A 24,989-nucleotide genomic window follows, 5' to 3' on the forward strand; every position below is an offset into this window, starting at 1 on the left:
GGCCCTCGCAGTGATTCTTGAGACAGCCCCAGGCTCTATGCAGAGACCTTCCTGCAAGGACCTTCCTTCATGCAGAGACAGCCCCAGGCTCCATCGAGACCTTAGTCCAAAGGATCCGCTTCCCTTCGCCATGGTGGGATGATAATCGGGCTGCTCCCAGCTCCTGCCACCTCTGAGTTGCACACAAGAGAGAACAGGTATCCTTCCTCTGCTAGTCATTCAACAAACACTGTTTCAATGTGTCAAGAACTTTTCTTAGTACTGGGTTTCAAACCTCCATGACACTACAAGATGCAGTGTGTTTCAGGGAAGATGTGATTGTGACAAGTAACACAGAGGTGTGAAATAGGGGTACTATAAGTGGGTGCAGAAAAGGATCTTCTGTTCTGCCTAGGAGGGGAATGGGAGAAGACCCACCTCCTCACCACTTTCAAATCTGATGACTGCCTTCTATTCCTTTATGCATCTTGGTGGCTTTTGACTCCCACACAAAATGCTCTGGCTCCTCCAGGGCTCTTCTGCAAGTGACCTCACTCTCTCAGCTCCAGCTCTTCCTGCTTCTTCCCCCATAAGTAATCCCCAAGGCCTCACAGAGCCTGTTACCCGTTTTTCATCCCTGGGGCTCCTGTGCACTGGCTGTGGCTCCCTCTGTCTGGGAGGCTGTCTGGTGCACCCTCACTGGGCCAGGTGGGGAATGTGGTGCTGAATCGCTGGAAACTGGGGCCTCCCTTGCAATGAACTGGACATCTCAGAAACCATTGCACCTGAAGGGCCAGCCCAGCCTAGCTCATGGGGGTCTTGTGCCAGCGGCACCTGGGGTGGGAAGAGACCCAGTCTGGAGTGGCTCCCTTAGACCCCCACCCCTGAGAACCTTTCCACATGGGCTAGTTCTTCCTTCTTGACCCATGGGTCTCCACTTTCATTGGTGTATTCTGATTTCAGAAATAAAGCCCAATGTCTTCTTTTGGAAAGTTAACCTTCCAAACTCAGGAGCTCCCTGTCAGTAGATCACAGATGGGGCAAGATGAGTGGTGTGGGTTGGTCCCAACTGCATGTTTGTCTCTTTAGCCTCCTTGCCCCCACCCCATCTCATTGGTCAGCGATGCAAATCTTATTCCAGCATTTCTGTATTCCCCATCACCAACACTTACACATATACCATGCTTGCACAAACACACAGATCACACAAACAAGGAGAGGTGGGAATTTAGATAATCCCAGGAGAAGAGAGAGGTTGTGTCTTCCACAGGAGACTCCCAGGGGAGAAAAAAGAATTTCCAACTAGGGATGATAGTTCCCTTGTCACCTGAATGAATGGAAGAATGAATGAATGCTACATCCACCGTTAGATCATAAAGTGAGTTACATCCCCTGCCCAGTGTTTGTAAGAAGAACATAAGGATTCCCCTGGGAGTGCTGAACACCCACACTGGTGTTGGGACTCAGCAAACACTAGAAACCCCAGTCTGTACATTTTAGACTTCAGCTGTCACTTGTTTTGACAAATCAGTCACCCTCGCTCATCCCAGACCCATGCCAACACTTCAGTGCCTGTGACATGTCTCATAGTAGACAGCTGGCTCCCCCTTGTGCCGGAGAAATATCCATGTAAAAGATACCCAGGGCTCCAGTGATAAAACTTTTCTCTAACTCACTGAATCTCTAGGCAGGCAGTGACTACTAAAAAGCCAAATTTCAGTTTTATGAGGGTAAAGGAAGCACCTTTTTAAGACAGCCATAGTGCCCTCTAGATGTCTGTGGGCCTCTAGCCTCTATCTGAGCTCACTTTTCCTATTTTACATGTATAGGTTCAGTCCTACCTCCGATTTTTAACCAATGTCCCTTTCCTCAACCACCGGTCCCATAAGGCCTTCTCAGTGTCATCCCTTTGGTTCTCATCCTCCACAAACCCCATGACCCTTGCCTTCTGAAGTGATTCTTATACAAGCGCTTCTGAGCCTGGGGGATATTTTACTTTTGTCATTCTCATAGCCCTAGGAGTCCGAGACATCTTTTCACAGTTCCAGAATGGAGACTAAAGGGTACCCAGAGACAAAGAAATAGCAAAGTCCAGAATGGCCAGGTAAGGTCACCACCAAATGAATGGGGGCAGAGCAGCCAGAAGTTGTCCTAATAGCAAGTCCCCAGGTCCAGGTTCCACCAGGGAGCCTTGATGGAGACTCTGCTGAAGACCTCGTGACCCTGCCACTAGAGAATCCTCACGACCCTGTAGCCTCAAGGCAGGCCCAGGGATGTCCAGAGAGTTCTCCAGAAGCTTGCTGGACGGTGGCTGAGACCTGATATTCACAGTGAGGAGCAGATTATGAAAATGTTAGAGCAGGAGCGGTTCCAGGCCATCCTGAGCAGCTCAGAGATTGGGCACAGAGATGTCAGTCTGGTCAACCTACACGTGACAACTAATCACAGGTTCTCTTTGTTGTGAGATCTAGCTGGGAAATCTGAACCTCAGTTTTCTTTGAGCTTGTCTTTTATAGTATCTGGACCTATCTTTTTTTTTTAATAAAGATTTATTTATTCATGCATACAAGAACTGGGGTACAGGCCAGATGTGCGGGAGGGTGAGAGGATTCACCAGAGACAGAGTGGGGAACAGAACAGGCAGACTGATTGAAATGCACTGCTGAGGGGAGCAGTGGGCGAGACAGGAGAGGTCTGCCGCACCATGTGGGTTGCTCCCTGGCTGGCTGGGGATCGAACCCGCACTGCAGAGACTGCAGACAGCTTCACAGCACTGCGCTCAACCAGCTGCACCACCAGGGGAGGCCCCGGACCTGTCTTTGAGGGAGTGAGCTCTATTTCTTGGGGATAGAACTCCGGGAGGAGTTGCTCTGCTCTCTTGCTGGACCAGTCAGCCTGTAAGATGCTCCAGTATGTTTTTATGTATTCAAAGCAGTCATTGCTTTAACTCTTCAAATTCTTAATTCTCACTGCATTGGCATAATTGGTAGATTCTGTAACTCCACCAGTAATTCATTTGGGTTGTCCATGAATTATTAAAGTTTGGTCTTTCAAAATAACTAAAACTACACATAACCTTAGTCTAGGTATAAGGAAAACCTTAGAGAACCTCCAATTTAAGGACATTTTACAAAAGACCTTCCAACTGTAGATTGATTCCTTATAAATTTTGTTTATAGTGAATTAGCTCTAGAGAATTCAGTAAACTCTGGGTTTAATGTCAAAGTAAGTTCTAGACTTGGAAAATAAGCACTGGATTCTAGGGTAGAATGATCCTCTAAGGTGGTTTCATTTCCTTATATTACATTTCTCCTCTGTCTCAGTGCAACAGCAACTAGGAAATTGGAGTGAGGAAATCATGTATCTCATGTTTTCTGAGAGTACCTACTTAACTACCTTAGCTTTCTTTTTTTTTTTAATTTAAATTTTATTTTTATATTCCCCATACAATTACAACCCCCTTATTTTGACCCCAAGCCCTCCTTTCCCCGCCCCCCACCCCCCATAGAGTGTCTCTGGTTCATAGTTGTTTGTTGATTTTGATATTTTCTTTCTTATAGTTATTCTTTTTCCTGGTCCCTTATTTAAGTTTTCTAGATTCCTGTATCTTAGCTTTCTTATGTGTAATTAGCCCTGTAGTCTAATTTGGAATTGGAATGAACATATGATATCATACCTGGACGCCTGGTGCCAGAGAAGATGTTTGTAGGGCAGAACAAACAGTCCACTGGACAGTCTGTGCCTTTGAAACCTTGCCTCCATTCACTGCACTTTATGACAAATTGTCCAGCCCAGTCTTAGATGAGTTCTTCCCTCCGTGTTGGCTGTGAGCAGAGCCCACGAGCAGCCGCAGGCAGGGGCAGCAGATGGGCAGGGCACACTGGTTGAAATCTGTCACGTTTTCCTCGGAATGCCTATTGTGATGTCATATGGAGTCACAGGCTTGAAGGAGAAAACTGTTTGGCTGAGAAGGGCATGGGGTTGAGTAATGTCGCCGATTTGGGGGCTGGACATCCCAATGCCATCATGTCTCAGCCTTCTACTATTATTGGGTTTCCTTGCTTGGGGGCTTTGGGAGCTGTTTACCGGGAAACAGAGCTGGGAGCGAGTGGCAGCCAAGATAGACACAGAGGTAGGTGATGAACTCTCTTTTGAAATCCACTGTTCGCTGTCATTGCCCCTGAAGCTATAGAAATTCCTACATCTCAGATGTTGGGAGGAACTGAATGGGAGAAAGAAGGGAGCAGAGATAGTGCCTGTGGGTATCTTTCTAGAAGTCACTCTCAATCTTTTCCCATCAATTCGTTTCAACAAACCTGAGACTTATCATATGTGGCAGCAAACTAGACACTGAAGAAGAATAAAGAACCATTCCCACCTTCTGGGTGCTCAAGATGAAGTGGGGGGAGACACTCAAGGAAGTATATACAAGGGAAGAGAAAGTAATGAGTTAATAGAGGTCTATCATTAAAGACATGGGAGGTAAAGAGAGTATTTTGAGCTATTAGATGCTTTCTAGGAGAGCTCAGGTTTGACTTGTGCTTTTGAGGAAGACTAGGATTTTATTTTATTTTTTAAAAATATTTACTTGAGAATTTATTTTTTTTTAAGATTTATTTATTTATTTATACAAGCACTGGGTACAGTCAGAAGCATGGGAGGGTGAGAGAATTCACCAGAGCCAGAGAGGGGAGCAGAACAGACAGACAGACGAAACACACTGCTGAGGGGAGCACACACTGCTGAGGGGAAGCAGCGGGCGTGGGCAGGAGAGGTCTGCGCGCCATGTGGGACCCTCACCAGGCCGGCTGGGGATCGAACTGGCGCTGCAGAGGCTGCAGGCAGCTTCGCAGCCCAGCACTCAACTGCTGCGCCACCCCGGAGGCCTGGAAGACTAAGATTTTAAAGATGAATAGGGTGGATGGAAGAGAGTAGTAGAAGACTTTCCAGACAGAGGAAAGAGACTGGGAAGAAGCATGAGAAGCACGCTGGAGGTGTTCGAGGACAGGTGAAGATATATCTCTGAATGCAGTATAGACGTATAGGGAACTGTGAGAACAAGGTTGGAAAATTGAGAGAGGTCATGTTGTCGACGGCTTTGAATGCCAGGATGAATACATTTAGAAATACTATTCTCTGTGCCATCAAAAAACATCCAAGATCTTAAAACCAGGTAAAAATGTTTTTTGATCCATGCTTTAGAGTAGTGCTTCTCCCACTTTACCTGGTGATGGTGGGATCTTCTTAAAAATACCGAGTTAGGGGCATAGAGTGAGTGCATCTGTGAAACGAATGAGTGAATGAATGACTTCTCCATTTTAACCCTTGATGACTAACAAGATAATGAAATTAAACAACATGGGAAACAGCAGAAGATGTGAATGTGGTAGGAGGCAGAATGTAAACTATTGAATTTGAAGTACTTGTATGTGGAGATATTCATCAGGTATCTCAAATTAAAGGTCTAGATCTGTGCTGTCCAGTATGGTGACCACTGGCCACAGATAGTCATTTAAATTTTTTTTAAAGATTTATTTATTTATGCATACAAGAGCTGGGGTACAGGCCAGAGGTGTGGGGGGTGAGAGGATTCACCAGAGACAAAGCGGGTAGCAGGGCAGGCAGACTGACTGAAATACACTGCTGAGGGGAGCAGCAGGTGAGTCAGGAGAGGTCTGCTGCGCCATGTGGGTTGCTTCCTGGTCAGGGATTGAACTTGTGCTACAGTGGCACAGATCACGTCATAAGGCTGTGTCTTAACCCCTTGCGCCACTGGGGAGGTCCTCATTTAAATTTTTTTTAAAGACTTTATTTTATACAAGAACTGGGGTACAGGCCAGAGGCAGGGGAGGGTGAGAGAATTCACCAGAGACAGAGTGGGGAGCAGAGCAGGCAAATGGACTGGAAACACTACTGAGGAGAGCAGCGGATGAGACAGGAGAGGTCTGCCACGCCAAATGGGTAGCTCCCTGGCTGGCCAGGATAGAACCTGTGCTGCAGAGGCTGTGGACAGTGGACAGTGCTGGAAGGACAGCTCTCACAGCACTGCATTCAACCCACTGTGCCACTGGGAAGGCCCTAGTCATTTAAATTTAAATTAGGGCAAGCACAGCACTGTGAAGATATCTGTAGCTTCTGCAGCAGGAGTTCGATCCCCGGCCAGCCAGGGAGCTACCCACATGGCCCAGCAGATCTCTCCTGTCTCGCCTGCTGCTCCCCTCAGCAGTGTATTTCAGTCAGTCTGCCTGTTCTGTTCCCTGCTCTGTCTCTGCACCTCTGGCCTGTACCCCAGTTCTTGTATGCATAATTAAATAAATCTTTAAAAAAATAAATTTAAATCAATCAAAATTAACGAAAACTTAAAATTGAGTTCCATAATTGCACTACCTACATTTCCAGTGCTCACATGTGACTAGTGACTGTCATTAGACACAGCAGACATTCAGCATTTCCCCCATCATAGAAAGTTCTACTGGACAGTGTTAGCCTTGACTCTAGATCCAGGAAATAGAGGTGACTATGGATAGATTTGGTTACAAAGTCCTTTCAGTTTCATTCTCAGAAACATGAACCATCCCCATTCAGTGTTACTGTCTTACCTAGGACTTCATCTCTTGAACTAGTTACAATCTCCTATCTGGTCTCCCACAGATTTTTCTAGAGCATAGACACCCCTGGATCTGCAAAGTAAAAACACAGCAAACAAAAGGTCTCCCATAGTTGAAGGTGTTGTTCTGCTAAAAGTGACTACGCAAAACCCCAAATCTCTCATCCCACTGCCTACAGCATTTCCCAACCTTTTTGTTTGTTTGTTTGTTTTTAAAGATTTATTTGTTTATGCTGCCTGGCCAGGGATCTAACTCATGCCCTGCAGTGGCAGGGATAGCTTATATCAGTGTGTCTTTAACCCCTGGGCCACCAGGAAGGCCCCTCCCAACCTTTGGTTTTGTTGGTCTCTCAAACTTCTTTTAGTTCTCATAATTTGTCAACCCCCTTAAGAATTTAAAAATCATTTTATACCATTTTCATCATATATGGTAAGTGATTTTAGATAAATGATGTTTCATTTTAAAACAGTGTTTTTTCTTCCCTCTGGTTTCTAAGTTCTTTTTTAAATATTAATTTTTTTTACATCATTGTTCATTTTTAAACAATATTTTCTTCCCCCCACCCCCTCAGGTGAAGTCCCTATAGAGTTTCCTTCACCAGTTCACCTGTGCACCATCACCTCAGTCCCCTGTGCTCCTCCCTCCCTCCCTCTGATCCCTCTCCCTCCTCCTCCCCTGCAGGATGTCTCTGGTTTATAATTGTCTGTTTTTGCTTTGTTGTGTTTTGTACTGCTATTTTTTTTTTACAATGATGTCTTATTTGGTTCTCCTATATTCCTGCTATAAGTGAGACCATCCAATATTTTCCTTTTTCCTTCTGGCTTATTTCACTGAGCATCATTCCTTCTAGCTCCATCCACGTTGCTGTGAATGGCATGAGTTTATCTTTTCTGATTGCTGAGTAATATTTCATTTTTTTATATGTACCACATCTTCTTGATCCAGTCATCTATTTTGGGCATTTGGGTTGTTTCCAGGTTTTACCTATTGTAAATAGTGCTGCAATAAACATAGGTGCACAGGTGTTCTTTTGAATCAGTGTTTTTGTGTCCTTTGTGTAGATCCCTAGAAGTGGAATTGCCGCTCCATTTTTAGTAGACTGAGGAACCTCCAGACAGCTTTCCATAGTGGTTGGACCAGTTTACACTCCCACCAGCAATGTAGGCTAGTTCCTTTTTCACCACATCCTCGACAACATTTGTTGTTGCTTGTTTTTTTGATATGTGCCATTCTTACTGGTGTAAGGTGGTGTAGGGTCAGGAATGGACACTGAGCAGGTTTTCTGAGCCAGCAGACTGGGCAAAGTAGGAGTCAGAATCCTCAGTGGCTTTGCAGGTTTTTATTGGGATTACCAGGTACATGGCAGGCAGGGGTGCCGGGGGGCTGGTAGGCTGGCAGGCCTCCCAGCCCCCAGCAGGTCTTTACTCTGGGCTCCCCTGCCTTCTCTTGGCTTCTGCTTCTCTTGCTTCTCTCTCAGCTTCTCTTTTAGCTTCTCCTGGCATCCCCATGATGCTGCCCTTAAAAGCACCGTCTCAGCCCAGGTGAATCCCATCTACCTCTGCCCACACCCTATTCCAGGTGCCCGCCATCAGGCATGCATTCAGGACTGAAAGGATCCATCATCTATCTTGATGGTGGGAGGGCAGAAAAGCCTGACATTTTTCCTTGCCCTAAAGGTGGTATCTCAATGTGGTTTTAATTTGCATTTCCCTGATTATAAGGGATGTAAAGCAGTATTTTTTCAAAACAGAAAATTTCATTTTAATGTAATCTTTAGGAGTAAAAGACAAATGGCCACTTTTCCCCATGTAACAAGTAATGCAGGATATTTAATTGACTTTAAATTAGTGGAGCACGTGAAAATTGTTTCACAATACTAAGGAATAAGAAAGGCAAATATATTTTCTGTGTCCTTTTGGGAAAAAACACATTTTCTTTTTAAAGATTTATTTATTTATGCATACAAGAGCTGGGGTACAGGTCAGATGTGTGGAGGGTGAGAGGATTCACCAGAGACAGACTAGGGAACAGAACAGGCAGACTGACTGAAATACACTGCTGAGGGGAGCAGCAGGTGAGTTGGGAGAGGTCTGCTGCACCATGTGGGTTGTTCCCTGGCTGGCTGGGAATTGAACTCGTGCTGCAGAGGCTGCAGGCAGCTTCATAGATTGTGTCTTAACCCCTTGTGCCACCAGGGAGGCCTCAAGAACACATTCCTTATACATCAACTATAATCTTTTTTCAGCCACTTATCACCTAGAGTGGTACAAAAGTCGTCTGTTCCTCCTCCCCGACTTTTATGTGACATAAGAACTCTGGAGACTGTGCAGCATATCCAAAATAATGAGGGCTAGGTTTATTTTATTTATTTATTTATTTTTAAAGATTTATTTATTTATGCATATAAGAGCTGGGGTACAGGCCAGATATGCAGGGGGTGAGAGGATTCACCAGAGACAGAGTGGGGAACAGAACAGGCAGATTGACTGAAATACACTGCTAAGGGGAGCAGCAGGCGTGTCAGGAGAGGTCTGCTGCGCCATGTGGGTTGCTCCCTGGCCAGTCGGGGATTGAACTCATGCTGCAGAAGCTATGGATTGCTTCATAGTGCATTGCTTAACCCCTTGCGCCACCAGGAAGGCCCCAGAGGGCCAGGTTTATAAGCTATAAGAACAACTGTTGGGCCTCTCTGGTGGCACAGGGGTTGAGGACAGCTCTGTCAAGCTACTGGCCTCTGCAAGCATAAGTTTGATCCCCAGCTGACCAGGTGGCAACCCACATGACGCAGGAGACCTCAACTGTCTTGCGCGCTGCTCCCCTCATCAATGTATTTCATAGATCTGCCTTTTCTGCTCCCCACTTATACCCCAGTCCTTGTGTGCATGAATGGATAAGTCTTCAAAAAAAAAAAAAAGTCAAAAATATAACTGTTGCTTTTTTCTTTGCCATCTGGAGGCAAAAAATAAAATAAACCAAACTGTGGCATCGTCTAGACTGTTGTGAGGCCACGTTTGGTCACAGTGATCTTTGCTAAGGCCCCCAGTCTGTTACATCTGGGTTCCTAACACCAGGAGGGCTAAATTCCACCAAGCCCAGGCCCCGCTACCCAGTGTGCTTGCAGTTCCCTTTTGTCTCCCTGTTTCCTGGAGCCAGCTGCCCTCTCCTGTCAACCCCAGACGCACTAGACCCTAAGCCTCCCACATAATTCAACTAAATTCCTCTACAGGGAGCCTCCCAGGTGGCACAAGGGATTAAGATGCAACCTAAGGGCTTCCCTGGTGGCGCAGCGGCAGCGGTTGAGTGCTGGGTTGCGAGGCTGCCTGCAGCCTCTGCGGCGCCGGTTCGATCCCCGGCTGCTCCCCGGCCACCGGAGGAGGGTCCCACATGGCGCGCAGACCTCTCCTGCCGCCCGCTGCTCCCCTCAGCAGTGTACTTCGGTCTTTCTGCCTGCTCTGCTCCCCGCTCTGGCTCTGGTGAATTCTCTCACCCTCCCGCGCTTCTGACTGTACCCAGTGCATGTATAAACAAACAAACAAACAAATAAATAAAACATGCCTCTATAAAAAAAAAATTAAAAGTATTGGTAAATGAAGGGAGTTTAGGAAACTAAAATTTAAAAAAAATTTTTTTTATTACAAAAAATGAAGAACTGATTTTTGACGTGCAATATGCAAGAATTCTAGTCACTGAGTCATGAAAGCAAATTATTCAATACATACATATTTATATTAGAAAATGCTTTTTAACAGGTAATACTTTTTAGTCAGGTATAATTAAGTGTAGAAAAACGCACAGTCAGAAGTGTACAGTTTGACATTCAGAGACAAATTAGTGCCTATCCTTCACAAACTCTTCCAAAAAATTGAGAAGGAAGGGACAATACCAAACACGTTTTATGAAGCCAGCATTACACTAATACCAAAACCGAACAAGGACAACACAAAAAAGGAAAACTACAGGCCAATCTCCTTAATGAACACTGATGCAAAAATCCTCAATAAAATTTTAGCCATCAGAATCCAACAATGTATCCATAAGATAATTCATCACGACCAAGTAGGATTCATTCCAGGGACACAAGGATGGTTTAACATCCGAAAATCAATCAACGTTATCCAACACATCAACAAAAAGAAATATAAAAACCATATGATAATATCAATAGATGCTGAGAAAGCTTTCGACAAAGTGCAACACCCATTCATGATAAAAGCCCTTGAAATTCTTGGGATACAAGGAACATACCTCAACATCATAAAGGCCATCTATGACAAGCCAACAGCCAGTATCAAGCAATTCCATTAAGATCTGGAACAAGACAAGGATGTCCACTCTCACCACTGCTTTTCAATATAATACTGGAAGTCCTAGCCAGGGCAATAAGACAAGAGAAAGACATCCAAGGAATCCAAATAGGAAAAGAAGAAGTCAAACTATCACTATTTGCAGACGATATGATATTATACATAGAGAACCCCAAAAACTCCACAGAAAAGCTAATTCAACTCATCAATCAGTTCAGTAAAGTGGCAGGATACAAAATCAACACGCAAAAGTCAGTAGCCTTCCTATACACAAACAATAAATCTGAAGAAGAAGAAATCAAAAAAACCATCCCTTTTGTTATTGAAACAAAAAAAAACAAATATTTGGGAATAAATCTAACAAAAGAGGTAAAGGACCTATACAAAGAAAACTATAAAACACTGTTAAAAGAAATAGAAGAAGACACAAAGAAATGGAGAGACATCCCCTGCTCATGGATTGGAAGAATAAACATTATTAAAATGGCCATCCTTCCAAAAGCAATATACAGATTCAATGCTATTCCAATCAAAATTTCAATGTCATTCTTCAAAGAAATAGAACAATTATTGATGAAATTCATATGGAATCACAAAAAACCCCGAATAGCCAAAGCTCTCCTGAAAAAAAAAGAAGGGAATGGAGGCATCACACTCCCAGACTTCAAACTATACTACAAAGCCATAATCATCAAAACTGCATGGTATTGGAACAAGAACAGACATACAGACCAATGGAATCGAATAGAAAATCCAGAAATAAACCCACAGATTTATGGTCAACTAATCTTTGACAAAGGAGCAAAGAATATGCATTGGAGCAAAGAAAGTTTGTTCAATAAATGGTGCTGGGAAAACTGGGTCGCTACATGCAAAAGAATGAAGCTTGACCACTACCTCACACCATACACAAAAATCAACTCAAAATGGATTAAAGAACTAGACATAAGACCTGAAACCATAAAATATATAGAAGGAAATATAGGCAAAACACTACGTGATTTGCACATCAAAGACATCTTTACAGACACATCACCCAAAGCAGTGATAGTGAAGGCAAAGATAAACAGCTGGGACTACATCAAATTAAAGAGCTTTTGCACAGCAAAAGAGACAATAACAAAAACAAAGAGAAACCCCACCAACTGGGAGAACATTTTTGCACCCAACACTAATGATAAAGGACTGATCACAAAAATCTGCAAAGAGCTGATGAGACTCAACAACAACAAAGAAAATAATCCAGTCAAAAAATGGGCAGAAGAGCTAAAAAGAAACTTCTCTGAAGAGGAAATGCAAATGGCCAACAGGCATATGAAAAAATGTTCAACATCACTTGTCATCAGGGAAATGCAAATCAAAACTACCATGAGATACTATCTTACACCAGTGAGAATGGCACATATTAAAAAAACTAGCAACAACAAATGTTGGCGAGGGTGTGGAGAAAAAGGAACTCTCCTGCACTGTTGGTGGGAGTGCAAACTGGTCCAACCACTGTGGAAAGATGTGTGGAGATTTCTGGACCTACTAAACATAGAGCTTCCATATGATCCAGCAATTCCACTCCTAGGTATTTACCCAAAGGACACAGAAACATCAATTCCAAAGAACACCTGCACCCCTATGTTTATAGCAGCACTGTTTACAATAGCTAAGCTTTGGAAACAACCCAAATGCCCAAAAATAGATGACTGGATCAAGAAGATGTGGTACATATATACCATGGAATATTACTCAGCATTCAAGAAAGATAAACACATGCAATTTGCAGCAACATGGATGGCGCTGGAAGGGATCATGCTCAGCGAAATAAGCCAAAAAGAAAAAGAAAAATACCGGATGGTCTCACTCATAGCAGGAATCTAGAAAACTTAAATAAGGGACCAGGAAAATGAATATAAGAAAGTGAAAATCAAAATCAACAAAAAACTATGAACCAGAGACACTTTTAGGGGGGCGGGGGCGGGAGGGGAGGGATTGGGGTCAGAATGGGGGGGCTGCAATTGTATGGGGAATATAACAATAAAATTTAAAAAAAAAAAAAAGCCACCCAAAAAAAAAAAAAAAAAAGTGTACAGTTTGATGAGTTTTAGTAACTTTTTATTGCGGTAATTCTATTTTATTAACAGTTATTATTGTTCATCTCTTGCTGTGCCTAGTTTATTTTTTATTTTATTTTTTAATTAAAAAAATTTTTTTTAAAGATTTATTTTTTATTTATTTATACAAGCACTGGGTACAATCAGAAGTTCGGGAGGGTGAGAGAATCCACCAGAGCCAGAGCGGGGAGCAGAGCAGGCAGAAGGACTGAAGCACACTGCTGAGGGGAGCAACGGGCGGCAGGAGAAGACTGCGCGCCATGTGGGACCCTCCTCCAGCCAGGGATCGAACCGGCGCTGCAGAGGCTGTGGGCAGCTTCGCAACCCAGCGCTCAACCGCTGCGCCACCGGGGAGGCCCTATTTTTTATTTTATTTATTTATTTTTATTATTATTATTTTTTAAATGTAATAGTCTTTTTTTAAAAACATTTATTTATTTTTATACAAGAATTGGGGTACAGGCCAGAGATGCACAGGGGGGTGAGAGGATTCACCAGAGACAGCATGGGGAATAGAACAGGCAGACGGACCGAAGTACACTGCTGAGGGGAGCAGCAGGAGAGACAGGAGAGATCTGTCCCACCATGTGGGTTTCTCCCTGGCTGGCAGGGAATCGAACTTGTGCTGCAGTGGCTGCGGATTTCTTCATAGGTTTCGTCTTAACCCCTGTGCCACCAGGGAGGCCCTGGGAGGCCCTATTTTTAAGATAAATTTATATACCCATTAACTTTCACCCCTATCAAGAGATAGCATTGCCAGAATCCTGGAAAATTTACATGAATGGATGTTGGATTTTGTCAAGTGCTTTTTCTGTGTCAGTTAAGATAATCATGTCATTTTTTCCTCTTTCGTATTATTAGTATGGTATATTACATTGATTTGTTTTCTTATATTGATTTAAAATACAAAAATAATGTTGCCTTCACCTAATTATTTTAAGAAACTATTCAAAGTTTGCTTAGCTAAAGGAATTGGATATGCTATTGTTTCTGCCGCAGACCAGCACAGCAGTAGACGATGAGGCCACCTCAGGGTTGAGAGAAGTGTGCAGGGTGGTCAGGGAGTCGCCGAAAGAAATGACAAACAGACACACTTCAAGAGTGAAAATCTGAGTGTAATTTTCTGTCCTATAACAGTCCCAGCACCCCACAAATACCTAGAACTTAGTAAGTACTCAATAATTAACTCATGAATAAATGAATGAGGTGGTAATTGTTGCTGTAGTTATAGATGCCAATTGTATCAATATTTGTATCTATAAGATGAAATCTGCTATCAATAGTCTTTAACCTAGCACAGTGTTTGTTTGTTTGTTTTTTTTCTTTTTGTGTCTCCCTAGACCTCAAAGCAGCATAAATTGAAAAAGATCCAGAAATTCACAGGTCAGAAAGATCCTATGCTTTGCTCTTCAGTTCCGGGCTAATTACCAATCAACTGTGGGTCAGCCTTAAGACTCTAGCCTTTATACTTGGTCTTAGCCAAAAGGCCGAGAAGAAATAAGAATCTAGCCTTTAATAGAAGGTGGAGAGAGGGAGGTTGGAAAAAGATTCTGTAAATGTAAGAAATATGCCTATTTTATCTAGCTTCTCCACTTCCAAAGGGATTTAAACAAGTCCATAATTCTTTCCATACTTTCTTTCATGTAAAACTCAAAGTAACAGAAAAGAAACTTAGTGGGATTGGAGAATGGAAAAGGGGTAAGAAACAAGAGTTTGGTGCAGGAAGTTTCAGTAGCATTTTTTTCCCACCATAAACACTGGATAGATTTCTTGGAGAAAAAAGATATGTATGATGTGAAAAGTTGACATGAGTAGAACCAGTTTAAAACAGAGTAGGGGCAGGACATGCCAGAGGAACTGTCTTCTATGGGCTGGTTCAAACTGCCACCATTCTAGTTAAGTCAGAAAGAATGAGAATATCCTATCTGAAAGGACTGATAAAAAGTTAACATTGAACTTTAAAGTACTTTCATCTTGTGACCCCTTCAGTTGACCCTTTTATATGACCATTTGACCTGTGACTCCTTCACCTGACCATTTCTTCATTCTTCTTTTTCTCTCTGTAAAAAAACAGTTTTGTTTTTTTTTTTTCCTCCTTAGGACACATTTTAGTTCTGAATCTACGCTCCCCAAATTGCAACTCTTGGCTTCCAGATAAATGTACTTTGCCTTTTAAGGTCCCCTGAATCTTTAGGTTAACAATTATGACCTCTGTTTCCCACACTCTAGCTCCCTGCCACCATGATTGCTCTTGCATTTTCTAATGGCTTACGTCTACCTGATGAGAGACAACTGAGTATAATTTAAGAAAAAACTGGAGACTTAGGTTAAGCCTGAGCTCTATCCCTAATTAGTTTTATGTTCTTGGACTTGACTTTACCTTAGTTTTCTTATTTGCAAAATAAGGGGATTGAACTAGGTAGGTCATGTCAGTAGTCACGATGCTAATAAATTCTTTACTGCTACTCCCAGTTCCACAGTGGGAAGAAAATTTCAAGATGGAATGCATTGAAGCTAACTTGACAGGGTGAGTAAAGTTGATCCTCCTTGTGTCTGTTCCTTTTTGCTTCAGTCTCTGTGGTAAACTCTATAAATATTTGCAGTAAGATTCCTGGCACTCTATTTCACTTATCTCATTATGATAGCTGTCTTCTTTTAAGTTAAGTCTCCTTATTGGTTTCTTTACCAGTACTTTGATATCATTTCACTACTGACATACTCTTTTGCATCCAGTGTTTCAGAGATCCCTGTGAATTGGACCCAGGAATATATCCTCTGGTCAATGGACAGGAGTATTCAACAGATCTTCCAACACTTGGAAAATGCAAGGTCAGGGAATGTAGTTTCTAGAAGGGGATTGAAGGTGGTAGAAATTTTAAGAAGGTGGAAAGAAAGATGTGAAGAAAGAAGGGAGGAAGAAAGGGCAGGAGCGGCAAAGAAGGAAGAGATAAGATTAAGTTAGTAGAGAGTTTGGGCAGTGGGAGAAAGTTCTGGATGCAAAGTGAGTGAGAACCACTGGTCTATGGAACATTTCTGATTGAAATGGGGACAGTTGCCTTCCATTAGTCCTGGAGAGGGAATTCTTTCCATAAGTAATTAGTTTGGGGGAAGGAAACCTTTTCTTTTTGTTGTTTTCCCTCAGGCCAAAACATTTTATATTTGAAATGGCCATTAACTTTCCTTTATCACTTTTCCTTTTCCCTTACAAAGCAAATGGAAACTTATCTCTTTATTTCTTAGATCAAGTCTTATGGAACTGTGTTTGCCTGGACCAGAGGGCCTGATTTGTTCCTCCAACTCCTCTGTTATTACGGCTCAGGAACCTGCTCTACCCTTTTGTGACTGTGAGATGGCAAAACAAACTGACCAAGGCATCTCCTCTGGACTGTCACGCAACAACTCCAGTCTATCTCACCTTCCTGTCTTTTCTGAAGGAAAAGCCTGGCAATTGCGGAGCCACAGTTTACCTATATTGCCCCCAAAACAACCTTCCATATTCAGGAACCAAGGCACATCCCTAACTTCTTTTCAGCTTTCAGAGCTTGGGAAATCAAAATATTTTCAGGATTTGTCAGCCCTTTCATCTTTAAGAACACAAAGCTCTTTCATTGACTCTATATTTGAAGACTCAGATGTCTATGAAACACAAGAGAAAACAGAGATTATAAGAAGAAGCAAGCACCTTCTGAATGCAGATCATGGGCTAAGTTCTATTTTCCCAGGATGGGCTCCAATCCAGCTCTCTCCTTTGGTCAGGTGGGAGTTAGAGGGACATATGGCTTGGAAGGTTTGTACTTTGCGGAAACAAACGTTGCCTCTGCCTGTGAAGGAATCATGGGCTATGATCAGTTATTTAATTGAGGAACCAGAGAAACCCCATATCCAGTTATCTATGCCCATTCATCAAAGCACTGAAGGAAAGATCAACAATAAATCCCCAGACCTTTCATCACTTCAGCTCCACATGAACATTGGAGTGGAATCTGGATTAAATAAAACAGAAAGAAAATATTCACAGTCACTTATCCCAGGTAAGCAGTCACAACCTGGGGATGGCCCCCACATCCTTGGATCTGGGCCCTTAGTTACATCAATGGGCACTCCATCGCCCCAAAGTTTAGGAGTTGACAAAATTCAAGAGGAAACCACTTTATTGCAGAAAGACCAAAAACACATTCTAGAGCTTAGTATAGAGCAAAGGGTCATAGGTCTTTCACAAAAAAGTATACAACAGTATAAGACCCAAGTGACTAATGTGGAGTTGACCCCAAGGCAACCATATCAAGTCACAGACAGCATTAAGGTGACCCCAATGGCATTACTTCAAGTCATGAATTCAATGGGGATGATCCCAGAATCACATTCAGAAGTGATAGACTCTGTGGATTTGCTCCCACGGCCACCAAATAAAGTTGAAAAACAAATGGAAGTCATGCAAACTGTGAGTATAGGCCCCAAACCATCATTTCAAGTCACTGAATCAGCAGAGGTGACCCCAAGATTTTCAGATCAAATTGTGGAGTCAACAAGGATGACCTCAAGACCACCGGATCAAGTCACAGATAATGTGAAGGTGACTCCTGCAGCACTGCTACAAGTCATGGATTCTATGGGGATGAATGAAAAATCACACCCACATATCACAGAATCAGAAATGACCCCAAGGTCACAATATCAAGCCATGGAGTCAGTGGAAACAAACACAGTGTTGGACAATCAAGTCATACAACCAGAAAATATGAATCCAATACCACAGGATACAGTCATGGACACTCTGGAAGTGGCCCCAGGGCCACAGCATAAAGTCATAGAATCCTTGGGCACGACTGCAAGGCCACAAAGTGAAGTCACAGAAATGAAGAAGATTACTATAGAGTCAATATGTCAAAACACAGAATCACTGAAAATAATCTCCAGGCCATCTCATCACGTCACTCCAGTGGCACTATTACAAGTTATGGATTGCATGGGGATAATTCCACCACCAGAGGGACAGGTTATAGAATCTGGGGGTTTGACCCCAGATTCACATTCTCAAGTCGCAAATTTGACCCCAGTGGTACCTCGGTCAGATGATTTGACTTTTAGTTGTTCTAGTGTAGGTTCACTTGGAGCAGAATCTGTGGACTTATCTCTAAAGCCATCACCAACAGTCATGGAGCCTGTAGAAGTAATTCCAAAGCCATCACATCAATCCATATGTCCTTCGAAGGTGACTCCAGTAGCACTGAAGTCACCCACGGGATTCATCTTAGCTCCACAGTCACAAGATGTCGAAACTAAGAATTTGACTCCAAGGCCAATATCTCAAGATGAGGAATCACTGGAGTCAACTCCTGAGTTAAGGATTCAAGGGCTAGACCCTGTGAGAATGACTCATCAGCAAGGCACAGAATCTACAGCACTAACTCCAGGGCCACCTCATCAAGTCACAGAACCTTTGAGGTTGGTTCCACAGTACCAAATATTGGAATGTTCAGAGACGAACCCAAGACAAGGGCATCAAGGTATAGGAACTATGGGGCTGACCTCTGACACATGCCTACAAAGGGAAAAATCTGTTGAGTGGACAAAGTCACATCATAAAATTATGAAACCTTCAGAGAAAACCCCTACATCACTTAGTCAAGGTACAGATTCCATGGGAATAAGCCAAAAGCCACTGCCAGCAGTAATGACCACTGCATCACTTCTCCAAGATGTGAAGCCACTGCTACCAATGCCACAACTTAAGGATATGGATTCTACTGTGCTATCTCCAGGATTGCAAAATGTAAAATCTGAGAAATTGACCTTGGGGCCAGAGCTGGAACATATAAAATTTGTAGACATAACCACAGATTCAACTCCACAAATGGTAAAACATGAAGTGATTCCAAATATGAACTGTATAGAATTGGTCCCAGAACTTCAGCTTCAGGGTATACAATCTGGTGAATTGGCCCCACAGTTGCAAAAAGGAAAATCTGTACAGTCAGCCCCAGGGTCTCAGCTTCAAGGTAAGAAATGTACACAGTTGACTGTAGAACCACGACAGCAAAGTGTAAAATCTGAACCACCACAACTGCAAATTAGGAAATCCATACATTTGACCCCTAGTTCACAGGCACAAGGTGTAGAACATGTTCATTTGGACCTACCATCAGAGAGGTCAGGCATAAAAACTGTGGAGTTGTCACAAAGGCCACTACAAGAAGATATGAAATCTAAGAAGTTGGCCCCAAAGTCATGGTTACAGGATATAATATCTGAAGAGGTTGTGCCAGTGTTATTGACTAAAGATGTACAAACTTCTCAAATGGCCGAATGTAGGAGGCTGAGTCCAGAGACATGCATACCAGGTATAAAATATGAGGCGTTGATTCCAGGGAGACATGTTCAAGCAGTAAAATCTACGGAATTAAAACACAAACTAAACTATCAATCCACAGAACCTGAAGGATTGATCCCATGGCATCAAGCTTCAGAATCTTTAGGAATGATCCCAGAGCCAGGATATAGAAAAACAGAAACAAAGTTGACCTCTGACACTTGTTGCCAGGCAAAAGAATCTGTGGGGTTGACACATTCTTTAGGAAATACCCTAGGATCAAGCCACGCTTCGAAATCTATGCAGATAAACCTAGTATCACTCCAAGATACTCCTGAGACAATGCTCCCAAGTGTAAAACTCACAGCAGAAACTCCAGTGTCACAACATACAGTACAAGAATCCCCAGGACCAAACATGCAAGGTTTGAAAGCAAAGATGTTGACCCCAGAGCCTCAGAAATTTGTTTATATGAATCCAAGACCACACTCACAAGTTAAGAACTATGAACCGCTGATTATAGAACCACAATTTGAAAGTGTGAAGTCTGTGCCATTGACCTTAGAACCACACTCCAAAAGAATAAAACCTGAGGAGTTAACACAAAGGTCATTAATATATGACAACTTTGTGGATTTAACTGTACCACAGGAAGAATCTAGGGGGCTCATTCCCCAGACACAATCGCTACAAATTGAATCAAGAAAACTGACAGTGAAACCACATTTACAAACAATGAAATCTTTGGGTCTCATTTCCAGACCAAGTTATCAAGAAACCGCAAGTGCAGAGTTAGCTTCTGAGATGTGGCCACAAAAAGAAGAACCTGTGAAGTTGATTCCAGAGCAAGTCCTAGAAACTCCTGATATGATGCCAAGGCCACATTTTCAAAAAATTTCAGAGCTAATTCCAGGGTCAGGCTATCAATACACAAAAACTTCTGAGGCATTAACACAAAAACCAGCAGAATCAGGAATGACTCTAAGACCACACCTTCAAGTTACTGACTCATCAAAGACATCTGTAAGGTCAGAATATGAAAACACAGAAGCTGTAGAGTTGGCACTGTTTCCAGTTGAAAGCCCCCAGGAAGAACTGCCAGCACCACAATCAGAAAAAGGACTGTTAGAACCAGAAAAATTAGAGCTGCTACAACAACATTTGAAATCTTTGGAATTAACCTCTGAGTCATCCCCATTAGTGGTAGGTTCTAGACAGCGTACTGTAAGACCAAAACCACATGTTACAGAGTTGACATCAGGGCCACAGCTCCAGGTCTTAAAGTGTGGGCAGTTGGATTCAAAGCCACAATTACAAGATGTGAAATTTGTTCAATTAATCCAACAGTCAACTACCAGAGTGGAGGAAGCTGAGAAGCTGATACAAAAGCCAGTGCTACAAAGTATGATGTCAGAGGAATTGACTGAGGGGTCACAGCTCCAGGACATGAAAATGACCCAAGAATCACCATTGCAAAGTATCATATTTTCAAAGTTATCTTCCAGGCTACCTCCTCAAAATGAAAAACCTGTAGATTTAATCTCAGGGCCCTCACATCATGGTATGAAACCCGATGAATTGACCCCAGGTTTCCCAATGCAAGAAATCAAATTGTCAGATATTATGCAAAAGCCTCAATGTGTGACATCTGTACAGTTGACTCCAGAACCACAACCACAACCTCAATTTGTGGAACTAAACTTGGGACCATGTTTGCAAGAGGTCCAATTTTCTGATTTGACTTCAGAACCAAAGCACCACAGTTTCAAACATGCACAGCCTATGCCAGTAACACAGCTTCGAGATAAAAAGCCTGGAAGGTTTGCTACAAAGTCATCTTTGCAGTTAAGCCAAGGGCTCCCGGTTAGAGATATGAAATCTGTTCTATCTATTGAAGGATCACAATTTCAAGGCACGAAATCTGTGAAATTGATGTCAGAAACAGGATTTCAAAGTGTGAAATCTGAGGAACTAAACCTAAGGCAAAGGCAGGAAGATGCCAACTTTTCTGAACTGACTTCTGAGCTAAAGTTTCAGGGTGTCAAATTGGAGGAACAAACTCCAGGATCAATGTTTCATGGTGTGAATTCTGTGCAGGTGACTCCAGAGTTAGGACTTCAAGATTCTAAATTGCCTAAGATGTCTCCAGGACTTCAAGGTATGAGACAGTTGGGACTTCACACAGGACCATGGTTCCATGATGTCAAATTTTGTAATCTGACATCAGAAACTCAACCTCAAGGTGTGAGATCTTCAGAGGTAAACTCAAGACCACAGCTACAATGTATGAATTTTTTTGAGTTGACTCCAGAGTCCAAGATGCAAGAAACAAGAACTATGGCATTGACCCTAGGACCTGAGAAGCAAGGGATTAAACCTGAGATGTTAGTACCACAGCCACTGTTTCAAGGTGCAAAATATGTAATGGTAGACCAAACATCAAACTTTGAAGGTGATAAATTAGCCTCTAATCCACAGACACCAGATGCAAAGTCTACAGAGTTGACTCCCGAGTCACAGCTGCCCTGTATAAACTATTGTGAGTTGACCAGAGGACCAAAGACACAAGCTATACAATCTTCTGAAATGATCCAGGGACTGCAGTTGCAAGACATAAAACCTATGGAGTTTACCCCAGTTTTAAAATTTCAAGGTTTAAAATCCAAGTTGTTGACTTCAGAGTCACAGCTAGAAGATTTTAAATCTGTGGCCTATAGTCTAAGACAATATATAAAAAATATAACATCTATATTGTTAACCCCAAGTTCACAGCCAGAGGGTAATAAACCTGTCAAGATAACCTCAAGGATGCAGAAAGATGTCAAATCTACTCCAGACTCCAAGCTTCAAGGTGTGAAATCTGTTGAGTTTCATATGCATTCAAGACCTCAAGAATTAAAAACTCTGGAGTTGGCCCCAGGGACACAACTGCAATATATGAAAGCTGTGGAATCGAAACTTGGGCCAAAGATGCAAGGGAAGAATACTGTGCCTTTCTCACCTCAGCCACAGGTCCAGCAAGTCATGAAACCTGAGGAATTGACTTCAGGCCCACAAAAGTCAGATATGAAATTTGTAGAGAATTTTCCAGGTTTAAAACTTCAAAGCTCAAAATCTGTAAAGGAGACTCCAGATTCAGAACTACAATATGTGAAATCTGTGAAGTTGACCCCAAGGCTGAAGAAGCAGATAGTAAAATCGGTGAATATGATAAGAAGACAAAAGAATCAAGGAGTAAAATCTGTAGGCCCAACACAACAATTTCAAGGGCTGACACCTATGGATTTAATTCCGAGGCCACAAGATGTTGCAGAGCAGCAAAATGTGAATTTACAACAACCGAAGAAAGATTCTAAGTTAATTCCAGAGGCAAAATTTAAAGATGGGAATTTAGAAGATCTCAATCTTGAGTTACAGTTGAAAGGTATTAAATCATTTGAATTGACTTCAGAATCAAATATTCAAGGTGTAAACCCTGAAGAGTTCAAACTTGAACCACAATTGCACCAAGTGAAACCCTTGGAGTTGTCTTCAGAGCCACAACTTCAAGGTGTCATAACTCCTGAGTTAAAACAAGAGCCACAACTTGAAAATAAGAGATGTGTTCAGTGGACTCCAATGTCCGAGTTACAAGGGATAAAATCTGTAGGGTTAAATCTTTGGTCACAATGTCAAAGTGCCAAATCTGCAGAGTCAAAATCTTTGATACAATTAAGAGACGTGAAGTCATCTGAATTGACTCCAGGGCCAAAAATTCAAGGTGCAACATATAAGGAGTTGAATCTTGGGCCACAGTTGCAGAGAGTAAAATCCCCTGAGTTACCCCCAGGACCACAGCTGCAAAAAGGGGAACTTTTGGTATCAAGCTCACAGTCACAGCTTCATGGTGTAAAAACTGTGGAGTTAAACCCAGAGCTACAGGTTGGAAGTATGAAATCTATTCAGTGGATACCTGGACCAAAGTTTCAAGGTGTGAAATCTCTGCTAAATCTTAGGTCACAGTCTCAGTGTGTCAAGCCTACAGAGTTAAAACCTTTGATGGAGTTAACAGATAGCAAGTCATCTGTATTGACACCAAGGCCAAAGCCCCAAGGTAAACAATCTTTAGCATCACTTCAGGAGCACCAGCCTCAAGGTTTTGATTTGAAAACTTGTTTACAGTTCAGGAGTATGGAATCATGTGATCTGAATTCGAGGTCAAAGCTCCGTGATTTAAAATCCATCATATTCAAATCAAGGCTTCAGTCACAAAATGGGAAATCTCCTGAGTTGACTCCAGGGCCACAACTTCAAGAAGGGAAACCCTCACAGTCATGTCCAGGAACACAGCTTCGAGGTGTGAAATCTCCAGTGTTTACTCAAGAGCCACAGCTTTCTAAGGTGAAATCTGGGGTAATTAGTCAAGGATCACAATTACAAAGCAATAAAGCTATAGAGTCAAATTGCCCACAACAGTTGAAAAGCATGAAGTCATCTGATTTAACTCTTCAGACAAGGCTTCAAGGTATGAAATCCGAAGAGTTCAACTCTGAGTCACAGTGGCAAGGTCGAAAATCCTCTAAATTGCTACTTGAGACAAGGTCCCAAGGTATGAAATCTCCTATGTTAAATTCTGGCTCATGGTTGCAAGGTATACCGTTTTCTAAATTGGCCTTAGGGACAAAAACTCAAGGTGGTAAACCCTCAGATTTCAACATGCAGCCATTGTTACAAGGTATAAAATGTTCTGAAGGAACCTCAAAGACAAAGCTTCAAGATGGAATACGTAAAGAATGTGACCTCCATCCCCAGATGCAAGTTATGAAATCTCCTGAACTGATCCTAGGACCAAAACTTCAAACTGTGAACTTGGTATTCAACCCTGTGTCACAGCTGCAAGGAGTAAAATCCTCTAAGTTAATCTCAGACACAAAGTTTCAGGATATGGAATCTGTGAAGTTCAAACCTGGGCCACAGTTACAAGATGTGAAATCCTCTGAATTGATGCTGGAGACAAAACTTCAAAAAGTAAAATCAGGAGAATTCAAGTCTGACCCACAGTTGCAAGATATGGAATCGTCTAGGTTGATCATGGGTATAAAACTTCATGGGTATAAAACTATAAATTGCAGGTCTAGATCACACTTGCATGACTTCAAATCATTTGAAGGTATCCCAAGGGAAAAGCTTCAAGGTGTGAAATCTGCAGAATTAAAACCTAATCCAAAGTTACTGGGTGAGAAATCTTCTGATATGACCCAGGAAAAGAAGTTTCCCGGTGTGAAATCCATAGAGTTGCACCCAGGTCCACACTTAGAAAGTATGAAATATTCTGAACTGATCATGGGTATAAAGCTTCACAATGTAAAATCTATGGAATTCAGTTCTAGACCACACTTTCAAGGTCTGAAGTCATCTGAAATGATTCCAGGAACAAAGTTTCAAGAAATGAAATCTGCTTTCAACTCTGGATCACAGGCACAAAGTAAAAAATCTTCTGAGTTGAGTCAGGGACCAAAGCTTCAAGATGTGACCTTCTTAGAGTTCAACCACTGCCCGGAGTTACAAAATGGGAAATCTTCTGACTTAACCCAGAGAAGGAAGCTTCAAGGTATGAAATCTGTAGAGTTCAACCCCGCATCACAGAGACAAAATGAGAAATCTGATTTGATGGTAGAAGGGAGGCTTCAAGATTTGAAATCTGTTG

General features: G+C 42.4%; 3 protein-coding genes across 3 annotated transcripts; all 3 read left to right on the forward strand.

Annotated features, from left to right (window-relative positions):
* Positions 1 to 16,342: 16,342 nt before the first annotated feature.
* LOC311172547 (uncharacterized protein) lies at positions 16,343 to 18,726 on the forward strand (the record flags this gene model as incomplete). Its single annotated transcript, XM_084236020.1, has 2 exons — positions 16,343 to 17,658; positions 18,693 to 18,726. 2 exons carry the CDS (start codon positions 16,343 to 16,345, stop codon positions 18,724 to 18,726), a joined length of 1,350 nt encoding a protein of 449 aa, XP_084092146.1.
* A 1,984-nt stretch (positions 18,727 to 20,710) lies between these two features.
* On the forward strand, positions 20,711 to 23,121 carry LOC311172548 (uncharacterized protein; the record flags this gene model as incomplete). The annotated part of the gene is made up of 2 exons (XM_084236021.1): positions 20,711 to 21,461; positions 23,099 to 23,121. 2 exons carry the CDS (start codon positions 20,711 to 20,713, stop codon positions 23,119 to 23,121), a joined length of 774 nt encoding a protein of 257 aa, XP_084092147.1.
* A 220-nt stretch (positions 23,122 to 23,341) lies between these two features.
* Positions 23,342 to 24,198, forward strand: LOC311172549 (uncharacterized protein; the record flags this gene model as incomplete). The annotated part of the gene is made up of 2 exons (XM_084236022.1): positions 23,342 to 23,933; positions 24,176 to 24,198. The coding sequence occupies 2 exons, from the start codon at positions 23,342 to 23,344 to the stop codon at positions 24,196 to 24,198; spliced, it is 615 nt and encodes a 204-aa protein (XP_084092148.1).
* Positions 24,199 to 24,989: the final 791 nt, after the last annotated feature.

This window comes from Talpa europaea (genome assembly GCF_964194135.1).
Source record: "Talpa europaea genome assembly, chromosome: 6".
NCBI lineage: Eukaryota > Metazoa > Chordata > Mammalia > Eulipotyphla > Talpidae > Talpa > Talpa europaea.